This window comes from Prionailurus viverrinus, chromosome C1 (assembly GCF_022837055.1).
Source record: "Prionailurus viverrinus isolate Anna chromosome C1, UM_Priviv_1.0, whole genome shotgun sequence".
In the NCBI taxonomy this organism is placed as follows: Eukaryota; Metazoa; Chordata; class Mammalia; order Carnivora; family Felidae; genus Prionailurus; species Prionailurus viverrinus.
This window is the reverse complement of record NC_062568.1, coordinates 34,216,617-34,238,314: the sequence shown is the minus strand read 5'-3', so window position 1 is coordinate 34,238,314 and position 21,698 is coordinate 34,216,617. Positions and strand designations below refer to the sequence as shown.

The following is a 21,698-nucleotide window of genomic DNA, read 5'->3' as shown; positions in this document are numbered from 1 at the left end:
TCCACCTGGTAGAGGCACCCAGGTTCAAAATGAAGCTGTAAGGTCAACAACTGTTGATGTCCAGGGCTGTGTGCAATAAGGAAATTAGAGTCACTAGTATTTATAGGAAAGTAGATACTGAGTAGAACAAAGAAATAGTAAAATAAGAAATAGCAAAGCTACACTAGGGCAGCCTTCTTACAACAGGTAGTAACAGGTATAGATTAGGCAGAGCCAACTTTTAACCTCCACCAACTCCCTCCCTGGGAAGGATCCTTGCCTCAACCGGCTTAAGGTGACAGCATGAGCATTGAGAGGCCAATCTACTCCACTAGCTGAGTGCTTTCATTGCACAAAAGTGTTGGTAATTTGGGAAATGGTGATATTAATGATTATTACAACACCCCTAACCCAGAGAATATTCGAAGCATCCTTGAGTTTTTTCTGTAGGTAGCCTTACTTTTAGATATATAGAATAGTGTTACATAGCTTCATTTTTACAAAAAGAGATGTTAAGTATAGAGTTGTTTAGAAACCCTGTAAAGGGCCCATATTATGAGAAAGGGGGGTCTGTAATTTACTAGCTGTGAGAGCTTGAGAAGGTTAAAATATCTCCATGCCTCTTTTGTTTTTTCATCTGTAAAATGGAAATGATAATATATTTACCCCATAGAGTAAGAATAGCAGTAGCTCATAAATGCTGAGCCAGGCATTGTTCTAAATGTGTTGTTTGTGTTAACCCATTTAATCCTCACAGTCCCATGAGTAAAGTGCTATATTTTCCCCCTTTAAAGAAGAAGGAAAAAAAAAAAAACCTAAGGGACAGAGAAGTTATATACTTCCCCACAATAATCTGAATTACTAGTGGAGTAGTAACTAGTGGAACCAGGATTCAAGCTCATCCTCTACCATATGGATATATACTACTGTGGATATTTAATAACTATAGCTATCAACAACAGAGTATAGGTTCTTGGGTGTTTAATTCACCTTAGCTCCTGGAGTCCCTGATCTTTTCATCTTTATGTTTCCTCTCACAACTACCATTCCAAAATTTCTCCATTTAAAAAGTAACTTTACAAATATATAACAAATGCAAGAGGAAGGGGTTAGAATGCTCCATGTGCCTGTGGATTCAAGTTACAGACATTGGTATGAACAAATGTTTAACTTAATATACATGCAAATGTTTACATATAGAAATATTTATGGATATGTATAGACATGTGTCAGAGCATATAAAAGCGATGACAATAGCAATCAGCACACCTCCCACTCAGGCCTTGGTTTCTAATTCCATTCTCCAATAAAAGGAACCAAAGCTCCTTGGAGAAGTTGATGCTTCTAGGACTGGAGAAGGAAACATATAGATGGGCCTGGAACATTGTGTAGTGCCATGAAGAAGGAAATTCCAACAAACAAATAAAACCACCATACAGTGATGGGGACCCAGGAGCCAACTGGAAGAGCTCCCAATGGCCAAAGCTGGGACAATTTGGGCCATGTTAAATAAATAAAGTAATACTGGATTATAACCCAAATACAACATAGATGTGCATGAGTACATAATAATATAAAGAAATTGAATAAATAAATAAGAAAAACAAATCCTTCCTGCAGAAGAATTATGAATAATTTATATAGCTACTCTTCAAAGCTGGTAGACTGTAACTCCCTTCCCCTTAAATGTGGGCTATGCATACTGACTTTCTTCCAAAAAGTACAGTGTGGAAAGCGGGGGCGGGGGAGAGGGGAGTAACTTTACAGTGAAAAACTTCTGACAGCCAGGTGACATTCACCTACCTCAAGCCAGGTGATCAAGGTTAACAAATAATCACAAGTCATATTGATAACACCTACCCTTATTATGACACTTTGCCTCTGTGGTCTTTCTCCTTAAAACCCAAAACCCTAGTTCACCCATGAACATCAGACAAATTCCAGTTGAGGGACATCCTACAAAATACCTGACCTGTACGCCTCAGAACTGTCAAGGTCACCAAAAACAAGGGAAGTCTGAGAAATAGTCACAATCAAGTGGAGCCTAAGGCATTGTGATGAACATTGTGGTATCCTGGATGGGAGCCTGGAACAGAAAAATTACATTGAACAACAACTAAGGAAATCTGACTAAAGCATGAACTGTAGTTAACAATATGAATTAGTATCAGTTCATTAATTATAACAAATATACCCTACTAATAATTAAGATACTATAGGGGAAACTGGTTGTGGGGTCTTTGCAATAATTCTGTACAAAGACAATTGTATTGTCTTTGCAATAATTCTGTAAACCTAAACTGTTCTAAAATAAAAAGGTTTAGAAGAATGAATGACTCTGCCATTGCTTAAAATATCTATATTTAGGGTTATAGAATAAGAAAATAAAGCTGGAAATAATCTTTGAGATCAAAGGAGAGGATAAACTCCATAAAATAACTAAAATACAGTCCAGCCATTATTTTTGCAGTCTATTCAGAGTATTATTATATTAGTAATTTGATGCAGGCCCAATCCTGTCAACCTCTGAGCAAAATTTCCAAGTCTTGGATAAAAATATATGTGACAGGAATGCAGAAAGGGATCCAAAGAACTGTGTGTGTCAATATAGTATATACCATCTAATTTCAATCACAAATTGAATCTTTCATCTAACAAGTCTCAAACTGTGGTAGGGAGTTTTTATAAGTCAAAATTATTTTTATAACAATACTAAGATATTTACCCTTTTCACTCTTATTCTCTCACAAATGTATGATTCAGTTTTCCTGAGACTATAGAGTGTGTGATATAACAACAGGTTAATGTAGAAGCAGATATGTTCTCATATTTGCCCATATCCAACTGTTTTCCAGAAATTAGATTGCAACAATATAGAATCACCCTGTATCATTTTCTTTTCTTTGTTTAATACAGCCATTTTTCATCAAACATGTTGTTTATGTTAACATGTAATTGTTGTTATTTTAAATGAATCAATAAGTATTTTTTAAATTTCTCTTTTAATTTCTGACATGATAGATATCAGATATATAGATATAACCTATATAAATAAAAATTCCTGGGGCACCTGGGTGGCGCAGTCGGTTAAGCGTCCGACTTCAGCCAGGTCACGATCTCGCGGTCCGGGAGTTCGAGCCCCGCGTCGGGCTCTGGGCTGATGGCTCAGAGCCTGGAGCCTGTTTCCGATTCTGTGTCTCCCTCTCTCTCTGCTCCTCCCCCGTTCATGCTCTGTCTCTCTCTGTCCCAAAAAAATAAATAAATGTTGAAAAAAAAATTAAAAATAAAAAAAAATTAAAATAAATAAATAAATAAATAAAAATTCCTTAAGGTACTTAGTAATTTCTAAGTATAGAACGTTTGAGAACTAGAAAGATTGAGAATTACTGGTCTAATCATAGGGACTAGTTTACTCTTTTGGCTTTGGGACATTTGTCATTCCATGGACACACGGTATCTTAACCCCTCCAGTGTTATGAGAATTCCTCACCTCTTGAGTCTGTGGAAGTAAAAGCTCCAAGTAGTCACGTTCCCAGCCCTCGCTTGCAGCTGGGGCAGGAGCAGTGACCCTAGGTTCCATCAGCCACCTGTATACACTTGAGCCTCAATCTGGAGCAAGGGAGGCTGGGCCCAGGAACAACTCTGTCGCAGAGCAGAAGTGGCAGGTACATCAGGTCCTGGAAGTAGCAGTTCTTGTGGCCTCTCCTTTAGCCACTGTTAGTGGTGCCAGCAGCACAAATTGCCACCTAGAATCCCATCTGGCGGCAGAAATGGTGTCTTTACCTGGAAAATCTGTGGATCACCTGAGAGATCCATGGACATGATCTTGGATATTGTTCTGGTTATCTTGTCCTGACTCTGGTTCTCCAGCCCAGATCTCTCTTCTATGAGCCACACAATATCCTTTAAGTATGTTCCTTTGCAGCTTCAACCATCCAGAGTGGCTTAATTGCTTGCGGTTAATAACTCTGACATAACATACCAAAAATTGGTTTCTCTTAAACAGATTTTTTTTAAGGTTTATTCATTTATTTTGAGAGAGAGAGAGAGTGAGCGAGCGCACACAGAAGTGGGAGAGGGCAGGGAGAGGGGGAGAGAGAGTAATCCTAAGTAGGCTCTGCGTTGTCAGTGCGAGCCCGAAACGGGACTTGAACCCATGAACCGTGAGACCATGATCTGCGCTGAAATCAAGAGTCGGACATTTAACCTCCTGAGCCACGCAGGCATCCTCCAAAAATTGGTTTCTGAGTTCTATAGTTATATATCTTGACTTATTTTAATATCAGCCTTTCCAGAATTCCACAAATAAACCATGGCTAATTAAAGAAAAAGTGAAACTTGCCTATGCTTTATCTGCTATAGAAAATAAGTAACTACATATATAAATTGAAATGCTTAGCATTTGGAAAGATGAGAAAAAAATGTTGGCCTTCTACTCTAGCTATAAACTTTTACCTGGATTTTAGAATTGTGATCCAACTTCTAACCAGCAGAGTGTAGGATTTTCATTGTGTTACTTCCCAGGTTATGCAATTTCTATAAAATGGGTAAGAGACTCTGAAGAGACTGACTGATGACGCCATGCCATGTGCTTAGTTCATTATAAATCATTTCAAGTACCGCCAGCCATTCTGAGCCAATCAAAACAGAAATGTTCTAACACATTTGAGAGTATCTTGTTTTACAGAGTGCTTTAAAAAGACATGAACAGCACACAAGATTTCAAATGTACCAAATTATCCAGAAAGGATTTTGGAACTGATTCCTATGAGGTTACTTTTCATTATTATTTAATGTGATATATAAAATATAATGCTTTTCTATTTGAGTTCCTAGGGCCTGGAATGGTTCTGCCTTCTACAATTTTGCAAGCAAATTTTAAAATATTTTATTCTGGTCATTTTTTTCCTAGACTTCAAAGGTGAAAAGTATGTGGGCCAGATAGGCCCTTTAGATCTTCCCATTTCATGATAACTCAAGTTATTAGGGACCTCAATTAACTTTGACTAGAAAAAATATCTTCTTCTACAGCTGAAATGCTACCTCAGATAAGGATCCTTTGAAATCCAGGAAAAACATACAAGGAAAGCATCCTATCCTTTTTCCCTCTCATGCTCCTTGATTGTCCGGGTTTAAGTTTAGGGGTTCTTGGATCTGGATTCTGATATCTCCACAGTTCACTTCTCGGAGAAAAGTTTTGTTTATAGGAGAAGTCAACAGAAAAGCATATATCAGCACACTCTACCTTGGAAACAGGTTGAGAAATAAGAAAGCAGGCACATGTAATAACCAATGAAAACCTACTTTTTTGCAAGCCTAAAATGGGGGTACATCTTTTGAAATATGAGAGGTTGGTTGTTTTTTTCACACTTTGCAGATGATTATCTTGGTGTACTTGAGATAAGCTGCACAGGCATAAAATCATTTGTCTTTGTGTCTTCCTGTCTCTCACCCAGAGTATTTGTCTTTTCTTCTACTTGCTAAGAACAGGAAATTGCAGAAATAAAGATTTAATCAGTTCCCATTTCTTCACTGAGTCTTGCTTGGTTTAACCCAGGTCAACAGCGCATTTAGATTTGCCCAAATAAATCATGCAATTTATCAGAATAGACTAGTTTTGTATAGTTTTTAATTATCTTTTAATCTTCCAGACCTTAAATTCTTCTCACTATGAAGATTATCTCTGAGGAGGTTGCTCTTTCATAGTAAAAATAGGCAATACCTTTGAGGCACTTTCCATTACTAATTGACCTAGATAAGTCCCCTTATAGTAACTCAGTCCCGAGCAGGTTCTAGGTCAGGCTCGTATGCTGAGTGTGGCACAGACTATATTAATATTAATAGCACCTGAAGTCTGTATAGCATTTTAGTTAACACGGACCTTCCACATGCTATATTTTATCTGAGGCTCAACAATCCTGAGGTTCCCATGCACAAGGCTAGAGTTATCCCACTTTACAAATGAGAAAAAAGATTCTGAGAATGACTTTTCCAGCTGAGGTCAGTGTTCAGTCTAGAAGTGAAGATTGTAGGCCCTTCCAGGCTACCCCTAAGAGAGAGAACTATCCAAGGAGCAAAATTATCTGACCTACTTTCTCTCCTCTCCAACCCCCAACTCTTTCTCTGAGACATTATAGGAGGCCCTACCATAGAGCAAGCATGGACAACAGGGAAGAAAGGAGGATGTAATTTGTCAGGAGGGTCCAAAGTCCAGATGGCAAGCCAGGCTGAACCCCACGGCTATTTTACCTGCGGCCACATACAGCACCGGGAGCCCTAATATCACCCCAAAACTTAGTGTTCCTGTATTCCCAACTTGCTGAGCCATGCTCCCTTTCCTCTACTGCCCTGGATTGCCTGGGCGGTTTGCAGTGGGGAATTAGGAAAGTCGAGAATGACTTACCAGAATAATAAGATTTAGCCTAGAACAAAGAATTCCAAATCAATAGCCAAGGTTGCCAGAAGATATTTAAGAGAAAGGAGTACACCTGTTTACAGAAGCTGACATTTCTGTAGTGAGACTACACAAGCACAAAGGATTAAAGTGTTCGCAGTGAAGTGACAGGAATATTTTAAATAAAGCATGCTAATACGTTTTCAGGCAAGATGCTATGTATGTGTCACTTTATTCAATTCTTGAAACACAACCTTGAGATAGCCTTTATTATTCCTGTTTCTCAGATGAGGAAACTCAGGTTCAGAGAATTTAAGTGGCCTGCTTGAGGTCACACACTTAGAGGTGGAGACAGAATTCGAACTCAGACAACAAATCCCATGTCCTTTTCAGTATACTGCCCTACATCCTAAGGTGTAGTTTACCTGTTCTCATTTCTTATTTCCTTATATGTCCTATCTCCATAACCCATTATACAAATGAGTTTGTATTACTATAGCAGAAAGCTGCTTCTCTGGTAGTCTAACTTCTAAGGAACAGGAACTATGCAGAAAACTCTTTCTGAGAAGCAGAACAGATGTTACGGCAGGCGTTCACAGGTGAGAAGATCCTCTTTGGCGTTGATTATGTCTTTTATGTATACTATGTAATTATTTCAGATGTTATAAGACTTCAATGACAGGATACTGCAGGAGCTTTCCCTCTGATCTTCCAATGACTGGTTGCTCCTGCACCTTCAGTTCTCACTTCAGATGTTACATCCTCCGAGAGGCTTTCTGTGTCCATCGCTGCCCCTGTTCTTTATAGCACTTTTCATCATCATTAGTAATGATGGATTTATTTGTTTACAATGCTTGTCTTCCCCATGAGATTATAAATTCCCAAAGACAGGAACTACATCTGCTTTTTCACCAGTTTCCCCGGCACCTATCATGGTGCCTAGCACAAGTAGCAACTCAATAAGTGTCGATGGGATGGATGGATGATTGGATGGATGGATGGATGGATGGAGGGGTGAGTGAGTCATTCCCAGAAGAGTTTCCAAAGGGATCTAAGGAAATAGGTGATTTGGTAATCGGATTTAGGAAAGGCTGGGTTAAGTTTTGGGTTAGGATAGGTCAGTCTCCTTTCCCTAAAATAGGGCTGAGATCTGATGGCTTCCTAAAGACAATATTTGGAACGGTGCTGCCAATCAGCCAGGACAGAAGAGGAAAGGGAAGTAAATATACTAAGAACTTACCAAGTACAAAGCAATGTGTTAGATTCACATTATCTTACGTAATGTAAAAAGCACCGCATGAGAAAGGAATTACCCCTACCTCACAAATGAAAAAAGTGAGACTCACGCTGGTGAAGTTGCCCAAGGCCATGCAACAAGTAAATGGTAGAGCTGGAATATGGAGATAGATTAGTCATATTTCAAAGACCATGTTTTAAGCAAATTCACTTTTATTTTTTTAATTTTTTAACTTCAGTTATTTATTTTAAGAGAGAGAGAGAGAGAAAGAGAGAGAGCAGGGGAGGGGCAGAGAGAGAGAGGGAGAGAGAGAATCCCAAGAGAAATGCAGGGCTCAAACTCGCAAACTGCGAGATCATAACCTGAACAGAAACCAAGAGTCAGATGGATGCTGAATCAACTGAGCCACCCAGGTGCCCCATCAAGCAAATTCACTTAAAAAGTTTTTGTTGATGAAAACAAAATGTTGGCCTATAACTTACATTTAAGAACTTCTCATATTTTAAGTATATAGCTAGATAAAATCTAACATACATCCTAATACACGTCTTTGTAACCACCATCCAGATGAAGAAATGGGACATTTTTAGAAGAAATGGGAACCAGAGGTTCCTCTGCACTTCTTTTCAGTCAATATTTCCATCATTTTGTCTTCTACCATTATTTTGACTTCTGTCATGACAGGCTCCCGTTCCCTGTGTTCAAACTTTCTATACATATCACATCTCACTATATGCCTTCTTTTGTATTGGGCTTCTTTTGTCTACAAGATTCATCTGTGTTGCTTGTGGCAGTAATTGATTCTTTTTCATCTTTGAGTTGTATTCCAATATATTCATATAATCACAATTGATTTATTTATTCTAATGTTAAGGGATATTTGCATTATTTCCAGTGTTAAAGTGCTACGTATATTCTCGAAAGTGTGTTTTGGTGCACATAGGCACTCATTTTTGTTGGGTATACACTCAGAAGTGAAACTGCTGGTCATAGCTAGTTATATGTTAAATTTTGGTCAATTCTGTCGCTTTTTCAAAGTGGTTACATCAGTTTACATTTGTACCTGCAATGCAGAGAATTCCCCGTGCTCTATCCTTGCCAACTCTTGCTATCATCGGTCCTTTTAATTTTAGCTACTCTGGTGGAGGAAGGCCATGTTTTTACAAACTGTACCTTGGTGCCTTAGCATGTGGGGACATGAGCCCTCAGAAAAGGGAAGACCAAGAGCTGGTCTCTGCTTCTTGGATAAAGCTGACACGCTACTATTCCCAGGTTTCTAGTATCACAGGAAAATGTGGACCTCACGTCTGGACACACAGTGGGTGAAGAAGTGGGGTCTCCTCAGAGGATAGAATAGACTCTAACAACTGTCTCATGAATGTGATTGAGACAAATGGACCCACTGAGAGAGAAATGGGTCACAGCAAAGGGAGAAACTTTGATCCCTTTGGTGAGAGCCACAGGAACCTCCAGCAGAGCAGTTAATAGGCATCATCAAAGCCAGTCTACCTTTTCAACACCAGAGCAGGACTCTTTTAGGTAAGAAAGTGCCCACCTCACATAGGAGGTCAAGATATCAGAAAATTTCTCCCACAAGTTATCATTTTTTGAGCGCTTTCTATATGCCAGATATAGTGCTTCATACTTTATAGAGTGCAGTAGTTAGGACTGTTGGGCTGTAAATAACAGACTACAACCTGATTATTAATAAACATGAATTTATTTAAAAAGATAGTTATTTATTCAGAGATTGCCCCTCTCTTCATGTAGGTGTTAAATTTTATTCCATTTTATATAATACTGGTAAGTATGGATGATAATTGCTAGTTGTTATTAGTAAATGTTCCTTTTAATCACATGTAAAGTGTGATGCATTCTGATTGGATGGGGACCGGTGGCATGGGCAGTGAAAAAATTCATCCAAGGCAGTTACAAGAGATGGAAGTTTATTGAATACACTGCAAGGGAGTAGCAGGCAGGATAGCAGTGACCGTCTGCCATGAGGTGGTGGTGAGGAGCTAGAGTTATAGGGTAGAGTGAGGAAGTCTGGGAACATATGGAATTTTCCACTTTTGGTAACGTTAGAAACTCGGCCTGGTTGCAAGTAGCCCATTGGTCAGTTAGGGCCTATGGCTATTTCGAGGTGGGTCATGTAATGAGCCTGTTTGCATCAGCTCAGTAGTCACTATGGGCCCTTTTGCTTCATTCAGGTTTCCATTGCTCAAGCCTGTTACCTAAAAGTGACCTCCACATAAAGTTCATAACACTAAGCCATTCCCCTGCTGCTACCAACCAAATACTGTTGAAAAGGTTGTGTATGGAGCTGAATGACACATGACACTCTGCCACATGACACTCTGGTGGGAAAGGTACTGCTTCACACCATTCTCTCAAATATGGATGTTTTCATCCTTTTATCCAAGAATAGCCCTCAGGTTCTTATCAAATCCTATTTATTAATCAACGTTAGGTAAGCTTGTATGATAGTGATACACTATTATTGACTAAAGTCCATACTTTATTCCGATTTCCTTAGTATTTACCTAATGTCCTTTTTCCATTCCACAGTCTTATCCAGGTTACCACATTATATTTAGTCACAATGTCTTAGTAAGTTCCTCTTGGCTGTAGCTGTTTCTCTGTTTCTCAGATTTTTCTTGGTTTTTATGACCTTGACCTTGATAGTTTTGAGAAGAAGAGGTCAAGTATTTTGTAGGTTGCTTCTATATTGGAATTCGTCTTATGTTTTTCTGATGGTTAAACTGAGGTTGTGGGCTTGGGGAGGAAGAACACAGATGTAAAGTGCCATTTTTGTCACATCATATTCAGAGAACATGCTAACCATGTGATTTATGACTGTTGATATTGACCTTGATCAACTGGCTGAGGTAGTGTTTGTCAGGTTTCTTCACTGTGAAGTTGCTCTTCTCCCCCACCTGCATTCTGTGCTGTTTTCTTTGGAAGGAAGTTATAATGAGTGTTCCCACATTTAAGGGTAGAGTCTTTATTTGGAATTCTTCATGGAATATTTGTTTCTTCATTTATAAATTATTCAATCATTTACATATCAGTATGAACTTATTTTATATTTTGTGTTGTAATTTGGTACTACCTTATTTATTTTGTTCAAATTGTTCTAGCTTTGGCCATCGGAGCTCTTTCAGTTGGTTCTGGTTCTTTTTAACATACTCGCATCTTTGGGACTTTTTTTTTAAGTGCTTCCTTACTTTCAAGCACTACAAGATGTTTCAGGCTTCTCTTGATTATTTCTTAGAATCAGTCATTTCTCCAAGGAGCAGGGCTAATGTTTCAAATATGTTTTATATCTTAACTAAGGGCCTTAGCTTAGGACAGGTCAAAGTCAGTGAGGAAACAGTTTACTAGCATGTATGTGTACAACCATCACTCCACCCCGACTGTGACTGGTTAGAAAAACTCTGTACATATACTCCAGCCACAAAACTATTGGCATTCCTGCTTGGTTCCAAGATTCAGACAGCCTGTTATCTTCATTCCTCCTTAAACATTGTTATGAGTGATACAACAGACAGGTTAATTGCAGATGAGAGCAAGCAAACCCAAACATTTTAGCTCCAAATCATCAGTAGTATTGTGTGAGGAAGAGACTCTGATGATATAGACATTGCCTTTTGAACCAATGCGTGCACACCCCAGGGTACACAATGTTGGTTCAAGGAATAGGCAAAATTGAAGTGCTATCTCCCTGGATCATCAAATTGCTTCAATAGTTGGGGGAGTAAGGGACCAGTTGTTATTAAAGCTAATGAGGGAAAATTCCTATTTTCAAATTAAAAACAAGTTTGATGATATATGAAAGTTTTACTTAGAACTAAATTAAGCAAACAAATAATTTTGTTTCGCAGGGCTGGCTTCAAGCTACAATTCCATACTTGGAGGGTCCTCTATCATGGTCATTTGGTGGTATATTAAAAAAATTTTTTTTTAATTTCTAATGTTTATTTTTAAGAGAGAGGGGGCGAGAAGGGCAGAGAGAGTGGGAGACAGAATCCGAAGCAGGCTCCAGGCTCTGAGCTGTCAGCACAGAGCCCAATGTGGGGCTTGAACTCACGGACTGCGAGATCATGACCTGAGCCGAAGTTGGACATTTAACTGAGCCATCCAAGTGACCCACATTTAAAATTTTTTGACATGGCTTCTTAACTGGAACTGGAGTAATGGAAATTATCAATAATTGGTGAGTAGTTCTTTAGTCAACAATTAAAGATCGTTTCTTTTGTTTTGTTCTGGGAAGCCATTCAGTGGAGAATGAAATTGCTCCCAGGGGAAAGGTATAGCCCCTCATTTCATCCTCAGAAAAAGAAATGCTGATCTGGACTGGTCAGGTTCAGGGGCCCAGATTTGGGTCTTGTTGTCTTTTGGTATTTCATCACTTGAAATTTCTCTTGCATTTCCAGGCCATTAGTTTGGAAGATAAGGGTTGCTGCTGAAACCTCCGTCATGTTTGGCCATCTTGTTTTGGGGCTTTCCTATTTTTCTGGACTCACCCCTTTTTTCTGGACTATTTCCATTCCGGGTTCTTTCCCTTGAGAAGTTGAAGAGTAGGCAATCTGGACGAGCTCCAGAGTCATGTATTACATATCCAGATTCATATATCAACAGGCTGGCTTTCCCTTCCTGGAACTTGCCTTTCCCTCTAAGTAAGACATAATCAAGACTAATCAAGCTGTGAATGGGAGTGTAGGAAGACACAGGTGTAGGAAGCCTTTTGACCTCCTTTGGTCTCTTTAGAGTTGACTCCACTTACTGCAAAAAATGTCTTTCATATGTTTTAATCTAGTTCACAGAAGATTGCATTGGACATTGAGGGGAAAGCCTCATAGTAATAAAAAGCAGGTCTTTAGTTGGCCTTGATTTTAGGGTTTAATTTGGAGATGGAAGCAGGGAGAGGGATGTGTTGGTAATGTCATGACAAAGTTGAAGGATTTGATTTAGAATGTATTTTCCAATGCCAGCTGAATACCAACTAGACAGGAATTATTACATTATTTGGTATAGCAAGAAGTAGTATTTTATAACTACATAAATGGTCATATATATATATATCTGACTATATATATATATATATATATATACAGTTCCAATGATTTATGCTTTGGAAAATTGCTTGTTTTTCCTATTTTTTTTTAAATTTGTTTTTTCAACGTTTTTTATTTATTTTTGGGACAGAGAGAGACAGAGCATGAACGGGGGAGGGGCAGAGAGAGAGGGAGACACAGAATCGGAAACAGGCTCCAGGCTCTGAGCCATCAGCCCAGAGCCCGACGCGGGGCTCGAACTCACGGACCGCGAGATCGTGACCTGGCTGAAGTCGGACGCTTAACCTACTGTGCCACCCAGGCGCCCCTGTTTTTCCTTTCTAAAGGAACAATCAGTGAATAAAAATCTTTTGAGAGAACCTATAATAATGGGGAAAATATAATGTGTGAAGCTCATTTCTATCAATGTAAACATTTTATCTTTATCAGATGTTCTCATTTTTTTTTAATGTTTATTTAGTTTTGAGACAGAGACAGAGAACGAGTGGGGGAGGACCAGAGAGAGAGAGGGAGACACAGCATCTGAAGCAGGCTCCAGGCTCTGAGCTGTCAGCACAGAGCCCAACACGGGGCTCGAACTCACAAACGGTGAGATCATGATCTGAGCCGAAGTTGAATGCTTAACTGACTGAGCCACCCAGGTGCCTCCAGAAATTCTCATTTCAATTATTGTTATTCCAAAATTTACTTTGGTTGACAAATGTTATACTGGTCAACCTAGTATCTATAGAAGGAAGTACCCATTTAGAAGGGGGAGAAAAGCCATTAATAGGTTAACATTTTTGATCAATACAGCAAAGTATGTAGAAAAAATCTTTTCTCCTCCTTGATAAAGAGGTTAAATGCTTTCTAGTTAAAGGATGAAATTTAAAAAAGTACCAAGAAAGAATTCACAGGAGCAATTAGTAGGATGGGGGAAATTATGCATTATTAAAACATTCACTAACTAAATGGGTTTTATGTTTTAATACAAGAATATAATGAAGGCAGATAAATGTATCATGATAAAAGCACATTGAGGTCAAATGTTATAGATGGAATAATATGACACAAAAACCAGGAAGTCGGTGCCATGAACACAATCTCTTGCTCTTCCCTTTCACTAATGACTTGAAACGTTAGTCATTATAAAGGATGAGCCTTTGCTTTAACTGCTTTCTTGTGGTGTATGAAATTTATTTTTAGTCTAAAATATAGAATGAAGAGTTTAATGGCACATCTGTTCCATGAAATCTTGACAAGGATGTTCTTAACTCATACGAATTAACACAGGTCTTTTTCAGAAAGACTGGTAAGCACAGATCATTTTCAAATACATCCTTTAGTGACTATTTGGCCTCATATAGAGCTGCTTTTCTCCTTTCCCCATCTCTTCCTGTCAACTACTTGTCTTAGTAATATTTTATTTGTTTGGTCAGTTCATTTACACTACGAATCAAGTATAACAGATAATGATATTGCTTAAATTGATTAAATGAAGAGTCCAAACTGGTTGGACCTGCAAGACAAATTCAACCTACAGACATTATTTGCGTTGATTCACCCAGTATAAAAAGATCTAGAATTATCACATAAAAATTAGATTTCTGGGTTTCTCTTGATAAATCTGAAGATCTTTCAACACTGGACTTAAATCTTATGTGACTAGAGCTGGAGTAAAATATTAGAATGCCGTCTTTGGGTAAATCCAATCACTCTCTGTTGCTTACATCCAGCCAGTTTCACTCCTGCAATACCTAACTGATCCCTGGAGGCTTGTGAATATGTGATCCCTGGATTAGATTGGTAGTGGTGGTGGGAGTGGTGGTATGCATTATGTGTTTATAAAACAAGCGTTCAACCAAGATGGCTTAACAAATAGTCTCAGCCCATGTGAGTTAAGAGACTATGATTTGTATTAATTCATTTCTTCAACATTATTTGATGGGGCTATCAAATACTGAAACATTCTTTTAGGGATAAACAAAATGGATTCCTAATTATAAATATCATGAAGAGAACTTTCTGGATCCACAAAGCTGCATACTAATCCCACAAGACCTTTATCCCTACTTTGTTCTCTTTCCTTTTGAGTTTTTTCTTTCCCAAATGTATCACAGAGAAGTCATAATCTATTTTTTTTAAAGAAGATTTATTTTGGATTAAGTGATTTCATGATGCAACATGGTTTTAAACAAAAATAGAGATCAGTATGAAAATAAAACAAATTGTACACATTAAAATATCTTTCCCTCAAAGCATTTTGGAATCATAAAAAAATACAACACAAAAGTCAGGGGTTCAGGTGAGGATAAGAATACAAACTTTCCGGAAAACAAACATCTAGTCTACATTTCAAAGTCCCAGGCTCCATTTAATACCACCCACAAATCATTTCAAGGATGTCAACAATCTGCATTATTAGCTTTGAAAAAAAATAGATGAAATTTAAATATAAGGTGAAATGAGAGCTGTATGGTCTTAATGCCAGTATTAAATACCTCCCATTGTTATTCTGTATCTAAAGTCACATTGAATGAATATGAAGCTTAAATTAACTCAACAAAAATAGAAACATAGCTATTAACTGGGATACATGGTATAGTAGATACATGGGTAGAGTTGGTGAAAAGAAATGATAAGGCTTAAAAAAATACATCACCTGTGCTCTACTGAAATCTTAGAAATAAATATGTCTCTTTTTACAGAGCCTTAATATTAAAAAGTAAGCATTATTATAAAATTAGATTAATACTTTCAGTAAGAGGCAAGAGAGATGCATGTATTTTTATTTATTTATTTTGGAATGCCTGCATCCCTATTATAAAAACATGTAATCTTATGCACTTTCCAATATATTAACAGCTTCAAATTTTACTTACGATATCACATAAAGAAAAATAGGTTGTAATAACAGCTTTTAGAGCTTTAGGGTCCTAAAAGAACACTCAGTTCTGTGTGTTTCCTGGTTAGTCCTTCCAAGGTATCTCTTGAACATTATCCATCCTTTTTTACAGAAGGTGTAGTAACCAGAAGTTTACTGACGGTTCCTTACCTGCATCAGTAATAGCTGATTCAGTTTGAATCATACAACATACCTATCAACACTCCTCAGGGTTGTAATATCCTAAAAGAAAATTAGATAGAAAGATATCACCTGCCCAAGGCCACTAGACATAAAAATCACATATATAAACATAATTTCTCTGTGTTCCCCAAATACCATACAACTAGGGCCTGCCAATTCTACCAAACTGTGCCATCATGAAAGCCAAATAAACTAGCTAGCAGATTAAATCTAAGCAAGTGTATTTTCAGTCTTGATTAACTTCCTGAAAAATTGGAAACACTGATTAGGTCTCCATTTACAATTCAGCAACCTAATTCTTAGGATTTTGCTTTCTGGGTTAACAGGGAACATTTAAGTCACCACTAGAAACCATGGAAATGTCCCAAAAGCTATTCTAATGTCAAAGAATGTCTGAAAAACAAATTAAGCAAAATAAATATGTCTAACTACCCCGTTTCTTTTACTTATATAGAAAGCTCAATAATATCAGTAATAATTCTGAAGGTAAATAAAATCCACGACATAATTTAATGCCCAATTGTCAAATTTCCTGATTCAGCTATGGTTAGCTTTAATACTTTGGGGCTAAATTCTGTTTTGCAATACAGAGGATGTTATCGATCTACTGAAATGATACAATGAGGGTTATTTCCCACCAGGCAGATTATCAAGCAGTGCCCTTACTAGGCAGCATTCTTTTTTATTCCCCACCCCCCCCACCCAAAGTCAGAAACCAAATTGAAGTACATGTTCCTACCCCCACCAGCAGGTCCTGAGATGATCTTTCCAACCCTTGTTGTATCTTTCCCTCTCTTACGGTCCTGTCTTAATCATCGCTGCACCCCCGGCCCAGCTTGCCGTGATAAGGGTAGCACACACACACTCATATCCTTTGTGCCAGCTCCTTGGAATGCAGCTACCACTTCTGAGTCTTGACAGTTGGTCAACAGTTAGCATTACATTCTGGCAGGGGTGGGGAACACAACCGCTGGACTTCTCTTTTCTACTTTTTGTTTTTATTATGCCTCTAGTGGACCGCTGTTGGCCTTAAGCCAAAATTTAGACAGCTTAATATCTCTGGCATTCGTTTGTTTCTGTGTTAGATAAACAAGTCTATCTGGAAAACACAATTGAACTAGAAAGGTAACACGTTTTTCAAAATTAGAATCTGATTAAAAGTGACATGCTCATTAATTTCAACTCAAGTTTTATGGTTACAAGTAAGGTGTCTGAGATCTAGAGTGTTTTTAGTCATCCACTAAAGCAGATAAGAGGAGCACAATAAGGCCTAAAGCTCAGACCCAGTTTGGAGATTCGGTCACATTCTTTATTTGCATGTTTTTACTATGCAGGGTTATGGGTATCTTTTAATGATGGTGGATCATCATTTTGCCTGCCTTGGGAATTTCCCCAAGAGGGTTAAGTTGGAAAGATTTTCAGATTCTTTATTATAAGATGTTTGCTTTAGTTAGAAGTGGTCAAGTTATAAATACAATTTGGGCAGAAAGAAAGAAAAAAGTGAATAAACGTGAAGAGGACAGAGAGGAAAAGAGAATCTGCAGGGGTTCCTTCATCCACATCACAGGAACCTAACTACCAGAGCTCTGGATCCATCTTCATTAAGAATTGAAAAATAAAGTAAAACTCTTGATTAAAGTGGTTGTTTCAAACCTTATCTTGCTTCCAAATTATATTCTAGAGAACTGAACTGTACTATAGAAATCCACCAAAAGCCATCCCATTTTGCATGGTTTGAAATTTCTCGTAACAAGTAGTAAAATGCAAATATTAAGTCCATGAGGAGTTTTTCTGTGAATACACTAATTTCTTCCACGGGCTTTTTAGAAGGTGTCACATTTTAAGAGCGTTTGTTTGAAGAAATGAGAATTTGGGCAGATGAAGCATCTTGCAAAATTCACTGATAGTGGAATACGTTGGAAGAAACGTTAGCCTCCACATTTCTTGAAGTGAAGCCTAGAATTGCAACCGTAAAGTGTTGAAATGGATCTTACGAGGCATCCATGAAAACCAGTGTCAACCCAGCGGGGATTGATACCTTCTCCTCCACAAAGTACATGAGGAGCAAAAGAAGATGCATGTGACAGCATTTTGAAACCTTAAAGCACCACACACACACACAGTCTAACATTACTGTTAACATTTGAAGGCAGTTCTAGCACTTCTGATTGTTATGCAGGTGAGAGGTGTTCCTTCATTGATTATAGAATGTCTATTAAATTATAAACATAACATAGGCTAGAAAATTGTGACCATGCTTCTTGAACCAAGATCTATTCATTTTTGTGCACAAAATCAATGTTTTGACCCCAGAAGTGAGTTGGGCTCAAGGACAGGTGAAAGGAAACGGAGGGAAATGACTGGATTTAATTTTGGCATTTCTTTGATAATTTGAAGATCCTTGAGTTGCTCCTTCATGGTTCGGCTCCCGCCTGCACACTGTAAACCCTTGTGGGTAAATGTACCCTGGGCCTCCACACTTGACCAGTATTGACACACTATTACATGCTCTTAGTTACTATTTATGTGACTTTTATTTTCAGCCACAGTATCTCCCATGTATGAAGCCTTCATTGGATCTCCCAGATGGAACAAGCTGTTCTCTCCTCATTCCTTGATTGTAAAACATGACAAATTTTATTAAAAATACTTTTTTTTAAAACCTTGGTGTCTACTCCACTAGACCGTGAGCTTCTCAAGGGCAGATTTTTGAATCCTACATCTCTATCATCAAACATAGTGGTTGGCACAGAGTGAAGGCCAAGAGTGCGCCTCTTGCTTCATCTAAGAGATGTTCTACAAACACACATGATGTATCATGACTGTCTTTTATAGAAGACAGCAGAGTGTAAGCATCACTCCTGAGTTTCTTAAAGAAAACGAGACCATACAGCCAAGTCATCTAGGCTCAGAGTCCAAAAGAAAATATTTATGGGTATTTCTGTTTGTAGCAGATGCTACAGTCCAATTTATTCTGTAGAAACGTTATTTAATATTTTCACAGTTATTATTGGATTTTTTTGTTTTACTGATTATGAATAGTAGGATCAGTTATAATAGTGTTCTGATATGTTAAGTATGTCTTCGATAATTCCCAATTCTGAGAACAGTAGCAACAGCAGATGATTATCCTGTTATTTGGGAAGACGTTAGATGCCTTAACAAGGACTATAGTTGTTAGAAATAATTAAAGAGATACATTTTATTTCAAACTTCTTTTACCTAATAATGTGGAACATGATAGCAAAGTGTCACAAACCAAATGAAAGCTAACATGGTCTATTTTTGAAAGAAATGTAACTTTTTATACCAGCTGCTTAGAGAATGCCAGCTCTGAACCATCTTATATACCGTCAAAGATGTGGGTTGTTTTTTTTTTTTGAAAAAGTATGTTATACTATTTTTCCTTATAATGAAAAAAATACAAACAAGTAAAAATAGTTTGCAAATTAAATATATACTTATATTCATGATCAGTAAACACAAGCTAACATTTCCAATTAAAATTTTTTTCTCTTCCCTTTTTTCCTGGTCTAATTATAGTACACAGATAAATCTTCCTTTCTTATCTCCAGATTTCTGTAACCTTTTGGGGGAACATTTCCCCATGCTATAGTACCTGTCTTTAGTTCAGGATCGCAGCATGAGTGGTATTCCTCTTGAGGGTCTCAATGGTAAACATAGCTTAACCAACAGGAGAGCAATTAGTTCTTAAAAACCATCTGTGAAAACCATGCATCTGACTCTATAAAATACAAGATTGCCAACATCCCATAATAGGAATTCCATGGCTACTTATAATTCTCAAAGAGGTGTCTGGGCAGTGCCTGTAAAACCACAGGCTGGCAAACCAAATGTGAATCCAATGCTTTTATTATCCATGATTTAACTTCACTCTATTGAAGAACTCACTCTTGATTAGTTACGGCCAGAAGTCAAGAAATAAACAGTGATGTGAAATAACCCCAAAAGCAATAAAAATGAAGAACATCGTCTGATAAAACTAAGCAGAAATAACATTAGTGATATCATGCAGTTTCTGAGAGACCATAGAAAAATTGTTTCTTAATATTGATAAGAAAATTATGCATCAGTGAAAATGCAGGCTTAGAAATATAGTGCTGAGAGTTTCAATTTGTGATGTCTTCACTGATGAGGGAAAATGGAATTCTTATTACTAAAGAGAGCTGATCTCTTGGGTGTTGCTGATGGCTCTCTAAATGATCTTAGTGTTTAATGATGCTGTACAAATAAAAAGCAGTGGGGGAAATACGAAATATCTGTATTAAATGCCATCCTGTAAAGTATTTGATGGATGGAAGAAGTCTAATGCATTTTAAATAAATGCATATCATACTATCACATATAGTGAGTCTTAAAAAATTATTACTTAGATGCACAGTCCTTGTAGTGGTAGACATGGCACTGTGAAGGAAGTTTGATTTAGAAGCTATTTTCTATTTACTTGTCAAGTGATGGAGTTGCTGTTAGTCATATTGTAATGTCCCTTCAACTTTGGTACATTCAGTGCAAAATATTTCGGGGAATTTTTTTTGTACCTTTATAAAAATAAAAGGCCCTTTTGTTCCCTTGAGAGTGCTTAAAAGGATACGTACTAGCATGATGCCCGAGTAAGCATGGAACATGAAAATGGAACAGGTGATACATACGGAACAGGTTGGTTCTTATATACATCTTAAAGAACATAAATATAATGAACCTATGAAAAGTAAACAGAACTCACTGTGTATTTTTTCCTGATATGCTGTGATTAATTGCTAGTTATTTTTAAATTGTTTTCATGCATTATAAAGCATAAAATCTGTCATTAGTTATTCATTGTAGAACAGTTTGTCTTCAGCCATAATTACACACATACCACTTTGCATATACATTGTCACAGACCACCTTATTGCAAATCTTTAAAGTTACCTCATGTTGACTTGGTTTCATTTTCACTTGTGTCCCATGAAAGCTGAAACCTATGGTGCACACCATGCAGGCACTCATAGCAAGAAAATGAATATTCTGCTATAACGTAGGGCTTAAATGAATGTACTTTTAGGAAATATATTTGTTTTTATTATATTATTTAACTTGAGCTAATTTGGAGATTGGGCCAAGTGCTGCCAGTTGGGCTTGAACCGCGTTCAAAGGTAAGTTTCAAGATTCTCCCAAGTCCCTGAAAGTTACCATGGAGCTGATCGTGTACAGGTTCATCTTTGTCTTGGAACATAACACAAATGGAAAAAAGTTTGGCAGTCAACAACTGTTGATTGAAAGACTGTTGGGTAGTTCCCTGGGCATCAAGCTCACCCAAATCCTTCCAAGAGGACTCATCACCACTATCCGGACCCCATTGTGACAGAGCATGTGTTCCTGGAAAATAATAGCACTCAGCTTGACTCTAGTGGAAGCATACTCTTGAAACTTCCAACATTCAGTCATTCTTCTAGACAGCAGCTTCTGAAATTGCCTGTCCATACAGAGCCTGGCATCGTTCTTCCAGATCACTCAAGTCCAAAGGTACTTGTTTCTTCAACTGCTGTCAAGAGTTTTTCATAAAGCATGGAGAATGATGGGTACGGGGGGAGATCCAGACGGTTGAAACAAGTGTGAGCTCTGCAAACAGAAGCAGCAGTACCAAGATTAACGTGCTTTGAACGAAATGAGATTGGTGTGTGTGTGTGTGTGCGTGTGTGTGCGTGCACGTGCGTGCACACGCATGTGTTCATGCTCGTCTTTCATATTCAGATTGTTGCCAATTTTCACACTTATTTTTTGGAGAAACTGAAAACATTTGAATTTCTAAAGAGGAATGGGATATTTAAAAAATATTTTCTTTGTTTTCACAACCATTTAAAATCCACATTACATACATATTGCTTTGTTTAGTTGTCTAAGAACTGCAAAGACAAGTTTGATTTTTTGCATCTCTTTTGA

At 37.7% G+C, this 21,698-nt stretch overlaps 2 protein-coding genes across 3 annotated transcripts in view; both read right to left on the bottom strand.

The window, feature by feature from the left end:
* The window catches only part of STK17B (serine/threonine kinase 17b), a 40,132-nt gene extending 38,205 nt beyond the window's left edge, over positions 1-1,927 (bottom strand). Inside the window, exon 1 of the mRNA XM_047869639.1 lies at positions 1,840-1,927. The gene's annotated coding sequence lies outside the window, so the exon portion shown is untranslated. The remainder of the gene's footprint in view (positions 1-1,839) is intronic.
* The window catches only part of HECW2 (HECT, C2 and WW domain containing E3 ubiquitin protein ligase 2), a 266,445-nt gene that overhangs the window by 15,788 nt on the left and 228,959 nt on the right, over positions 1-21,698 (bottom strand). The window contains exons 28-29 of one of the 2 annotated variants that reach the window (XM_047869633.1): positions 16,495-21,377; positions 15,723-15,794 (exon numbers count right to left, since the gene is read on the bottom strand). In XM_047869633.1, coding sequence (XP_047725589.1) covers positions 21,266-21,377 — 112 coding nt within the window. In that variant the 3' untranslated portion in view covers positions 15,723-15,794; positions 16,495-21,265. Of the gene's footprint in view, positions 1-7,028; positions 7,044-15,722; positions 15,795-16,494; positions 21,378-21,698 lie in introns of those variants that run through there. The other variant, XM_047869634.1, reaches the window with a different exon arrangement.